This window comes from Bufo gargarizans, chromosome 3, assembly GCF_014858855.1.
Source record: "Bufo gargarizans isolate SCDJY-AF-19 chromosome 3, ASM1485885v1, whole genome shotgun sequence".
Taxonomy (NCBI): domain Eukaryota; kingdom Metazoa; phylum Chordata; class Amphibia; order Anura; family Bufonidae; genus Bufo; species Bufo gargarizans.
Genome location: NC_058082.1, coordinates 292028485 through 292034000, shown reverse-complemented (window position 1 = coordinate 292034000; position 5516 = coordinate 292028485). Strand labels below are relative to the sequence as shown.

The 5516-nt window shown below is 51.4% G+C and overlaps 1 protein-coding gene across 1 annotated transcript in view; it reads left to right on the top strand.

The window, feature by feature from the left end:
* TRIT1 (tRNA isopentenyltransferase 1) overlaps positions 1-5199 on the top strand; it is a 15272-nt gene extending 10073 nt beyond the window's left edge. Inside the window, exons 5-6 of the mRNA XM_044285625.1 lie at positions 4379-4496; positions 4579-5199. Coding sequence (XP_044141560.1) covers positions 4379-4496; positions 4579-4835 — 375 coding nt within the window. The 3' untranslated portion in view covers positions 4836-5199. The remainder of the gene's footprint in view (positions 1-4378; positions 4497-4578) is intronic.
* Positions 5200-5516: the final 317 nt, after the last annotated feature.

Genomic DNA, 5516 nt, shown 5'->3' with positions numbered 1-5516 from the left:
GCCATCCACAGAGCCCCCATAACGGTTGCCATCCACAGAGCCCCATAACGGTGCCATCACCAGAGCCCCCATAACGGTGCCATCCACAGAGCCCCATAACGGTGCCATCCACAGCCCCCATAACGGTGCCACCACAGAGCCCCCATAACGGTGCCATCCCAGAGCCCCATAACGGTGCCATCCACAGAGCCCCCATAACGGTGCCATCCACAGAGCCCCCATAACGGTGCCATCCACAGAGCCCCCATAACGGTGCCATCCACAGAGCCCCCATAACGGTGCCATCCACAGAGCCCCCATATAACGGTGCCATCCACAGATCCCCCCCCATATACGGTGCCATCCACAGATCCCCCCCCCCATAACGGTGCCATCCACAGATCCCCCCCCCATAACGGTGCCATCCACAGATCCCCCCCCCCCATAACGGTGCCATCCACAGATCCCCCCCCCCATAACGGTGCCATCCACAGATCCCCCCCCCCAAACGGTGCCATCCACAGATCCCCCCCCCCATAACGGTGCCATCCACAGATCCCCCCCCCCATAACGGTGCCATCCACAGATCCCCCCCCCCATAACGGTGCCATCCACAGAGCCCCCCCCCCATAACGGTGCCATCCACAGAGCCCCCCATAACGGTGCCATCCACAGAGCCCCCCCATAACGGTGCCATCCACAGAGCCCCCCCCATAACGGTGCCATCCACAGAGCCCCCCTCAACGTTTGCCATCCACAGCCCCCCATAAACGTTGCCATCCACAGATCCCCCCCCCCATAACTGTGCCATCCACAGATCCCCCCCCCCCCATAACGGTGCATCCACAGATCCCCCCCCCCCCATAAACGGTGCCATCCCACAGATGCCCCCCCCCATAACGGGGCCATCCACAGATCCCCACCCCCATAACGGTGCCATCCACAGATCCCCCCCCCCCCCATAACGGTGCCATCCACGATCCCCCCCCCATAACTGTGCAATCCACAGAGCCCCCCATAACGGTGCCATCCACAGAGCCCCCCCCCCCATAACGGTGCCATCCCACAGAGCCCCCCCCCCCCCATAACGGTGCCATCCACAGAGACCCCCCCCCCATAACGGTGCCATCCCCAGAGCCCCCCCCCCCCATCAACGGTGCCATCCCACAGAATCCCCCCCCCCCCATCACGGTGTCCTCATCCACAGATCCCCCCCATACACGGTGCCATCATCCACAGATCCCCCCCATAACGGTGCCATCATCCACAGATCCCCCCCATAACGGTGCCATCATCCACAGATCCCCCCCATAACGGTGCCATCATCCACAGATCCCCCCCATAACGGTGCCATCATCCACAGATCCCCCCCCATAACGGTGCCATCATCCACAGATCCCCCCCATAACGGTGCCATCATCCACAGATCCCCCCCATAACGGTGCCATCATCCACAGATCCCCCCCATAACGGTGCCATCATCCACAGATCCCCCCCATAACGGTGCCATCATCCACAGATCCCCCCCATAACGGTGCCATCATCCACAGATCCCCCCCATAACGGTGCCATCATCCACAGATCCCCCCCATAACGGTGCCATCATCCACAGATCCCCCCCATAACGGTGCCATCATCCACAGATCCCCCCCATAACGGTGCCATCATCCACAGATCCCCCCCATAACGGTGCCATCATCCACAGATCCCCCCCATAACGGTGCCATCATCCACAGATCCCCCCATAACGGTGCCATCATCCACAGATCCCCCCCATAACGGTGCCATCATCCACAGATCCTCCCCATAACGGTGCCATCATCCACAGATCCCCCCCATAACGGTGCCATCATCCACAGATCCCCCCCATAACGGTGCCATCATCCACAGATCCCCCCCATAACGGTGCCATCATCCACAGATCCCCCCCATAACAGTGCATCATCCACAGATCCCCCCCCCCCATAACAGTGCATCATCCACAGACCCCCCCCCATAACAGTGCATCATCCACAGATCCCCCCCCCCCCCCCCACAACACCTTTTGGTTCAAAATATTTTTTAATTTGGCTATTCCCCACCCCTCTTGTAATTGTTCCGCTACTTGTGGGCTGCGCGGGAATGAGTTCAGTCACTTCGGAGGGCAATCCTGTCCTGCAGCGCGTGATCCCGCATGACCTGCCGCTGTGGGTCACGGATCTCATGGGATTGCGCACCGAAGTGACTGAACTCATGCCCATGTAGCCCGCAATTAGCGGATCAGTGGAACAAGTACAAGGTGGGTGGGTGGATGATCTGTGGGGTTGCCCAGACGGCTAGGCCCTTTACAGTAGATATTAACCCCTTTCAGCAGTCCCCCATTCACTGAAGCGAGGACTGCTGAAAGGGATTAATAACTTCTGTGAAGGGCCTCCCCCCCCCCCCTTTCACAGTAGTTATGCCCAGATATGTGCCCCCTTCACAGTAGTTATGCCCAGATATGTGCCCCCTTCACAGTAGTTATGCCCAGATATGTGCCCCCTTCACAGTAGTTATGCCCAGATATGTGCCCCCTTCACAGTAGTTATGCCCACACTGCTTCTAACAGACGCTCACTAATGGACACTGAGATTAGATCACCCCATACGAGAGCATTGAATCAATGCTTTCCTATGGGGAAAAATTTGACCCTGGAGGTCATCATGCAGGGTGTGAGGACGTCCAGCGTCAGATACCGGACCAAAGGTCTGTTACTCCAGGAAGCCCTCAGGTGGCCGCCAGCGACTACAGGCCGACTTATTGCTGGAACGTAAACAATGCAGTTTCTCTAGAACATTGCAGCTCGATTTGCAAAAGGGACACTGTACCCAGACCACGTCAATGAGCTGAAGTGGTCTGGGTGCTTTTTGTGTCACTTTAACTTTGAAATCTTATTAAAGATTGTGCAGGGTTTGGCTGGAGGCGGGGCATGGAGGCGGGACAAGGGTGGGGCTTGCAGCAGAACATGGGTGGGACCTGTAAGGGGCCCCTTGATTTATTTTGCCCGGGGGCCCTGAGGGTTCTCAGTCCGCCCCTGCATAGATGGATAAGTGACTGAGCATAAAGCTGACATTTTCTTCAGCAAGCATTTGTGCTCAGGAGACAAACTGTGGCAGTCTTAAAATGTGCCACATTTTCCCAGTAGCTGATGCTTGGTGATGAATCTAGTGTATCTTTAGACTACCTAGTCTATTTTATACTACCTGTTTATCTAGTTTATACCAAATATTTTTTTCAAAATAGGTACACATGCCAAAATTCTGTCTGCAAAAACTGTAGACCAACTTTGGTCTTATTTTCACCACTTTTTTGTGCCAGAATTGTAGGTTTCAGTTTCATAAAACATAGACACGGGCTGCCCGTGCCCACATTCTATTTGGCACATCTGAATAATAAATGCGTTAAAATGATGTGCTCAGACTATTCCAAGGGAGTGGTTAGCTTCACATGTAGATGTGGGTCAGTGTGCTAGTGACAGGAGAGTGCAGAGGAACTTGCTATTAGACTAAATTATAGCAAGCTTAAAGAGGACCTTTCACTAGAATAAAAAATGTAAACTAAGCATACAGATATGGAGAGCGGCGCCCAGGGATCTCCCTGCACTTACTGTTATACCTGGGCGCCGCTCCGTTCTCCCGGGATAGGCTCCGGTATCTTCATATGTTCGGCTCCACCCAGGGGAACCTGCCGGCGTCTCCTTCTCCAAGGCTGTAGCGCTGGCCAATCGCAGCGCTCAGCTCATAGCCTGAGAGGCTTTTTTCTCTCTCAGGCTATGAGCTGAGCGCTGCGATTGGCCACCGCTACAGCATGGGAGAAGGAGACGCCGGCAGATTCCACTGGGTGGAGCCTAACATATGAAGATACCGGAGGCTATACCAGGAGAACGGAGCGGCGCCCAGGTATAACAGTAAGTGCAGGGGGGTCCCTGGGCGCCGCTCTCCATGTCTGTATAGTTAGTTTTAGATTTTTTATTCTAGTGAAAGGACCTCTTTAAAGGGGCTGTCTCACTTCAGCACATGCCACTCACTAATGTATTGAGACTGTCCATATTGCCTCCTTTGCTGGCTTTTTCCTTTAATGTGCAAGCATGACCACCTTTGCTGGATTGCAGGGTGGTCGTAACCCCTGGAATTGAGCAGTGTATAATGATAGTGATGGAAAAATGAATCCAGCCAGCAAAGGAGGCAACATGGGCATCGGTAAGTGCCTTAACTTTATCTACATGAGAAATGTAACTTGCTTAAGTGAGACAAATCCTTTAACGTAGAAAGACACAGTGGGGGATATTTATTAAGCTATTTAGGCCACCACTGTGGCATAATAAAGTCACAAGTATCTTTATTTATTTTACACTGAGTTTAGCCTGTTTCTTACCTTTTAGAATCAGCTACCCAACATCAAGCCCATGGAAAATGCTTCTGACAATAATGAGAGCAAGAGAACTAGTCGACACTGTGATTTGTGCAATCGGATTATCATTGGTGATCGTGAGTGGGCAGGTGGGTGGCAGACACTGTTTTGTTTTTTTGTTTTTATTTACTGTAAGGAGCTTGAATTTTTTTTTTTCATTTTTATCTGTAGCACACACAAAATCCAAATCACATCTTCATCATGTGAGAAAAAATAGAAAACAGGAAGAAGAAATGAGAACTGTAGAAAAGAGGAAGATGAGGCCCACTACAGAAAGTTTTCTACCAGAGGCGGAAGAGGCTTCTCGTACAGACTCTGTACATGACCTACAGGAAAAAAGACTGTGTACCCATCATGCAGACCACGCATCTGATATTCAAGACTCAGAATCTCCAGCGCAAACTTTAATTGACTCTAAAGGTTTATAACCGTACACTTCATGTATTTTTATTTGTTTCACCAAACTCAGCCAAAGTTTTCAGGATTATGTTAATCTGTACAAAAAGTGATGAAGCGGATGCCCACCTTATAATCGTGGTTTTAGTTGCTTTACACTTGCTATATGAAGTGATATTCTCTCCTCAATAGCGATCTTTTTATTTATTTATGTACTTTCCATAAGCAGAGATATTTTATTAAACATTTAATTATCTAAAAATGTGGCTGCGAATATGTGCTTTAAAGAGGACCTTTCACTAATTTAAAAACTAAAAACGAACTATATGTGTGGGCAGAGCAGTCCCCCTGCACTTACTAGTATGCCTGGGCGCCGCTCCGTTCGCCCGGTTTAGGCTCCGGTGTCTGCAGCTCCCTCTGTTGTACTGGACGGATTTTTAGTATTAGGGTTGTCCCTTGCTGCAGCGCTGGCCAATCGTAGCGCACAGCTCATAGCCTGGGACTCCCAGGCTATGAGCTGTGCGCTACGATTGGCTAGCGCTAGTAAGTGCAGGGGGACCCCTGCCCACAGATATAGTTAGTTTTTAGTTTTTAAACTAGGGAAAGGTCCTCTTTAAGTGCATGTGCTTAAATGCGTGGTCAAAGCTGTAAAGTGTGTTAATCATAACCTACTGATATGACGTCAATTTAAAAAAATGGGAATACCCCTTTTC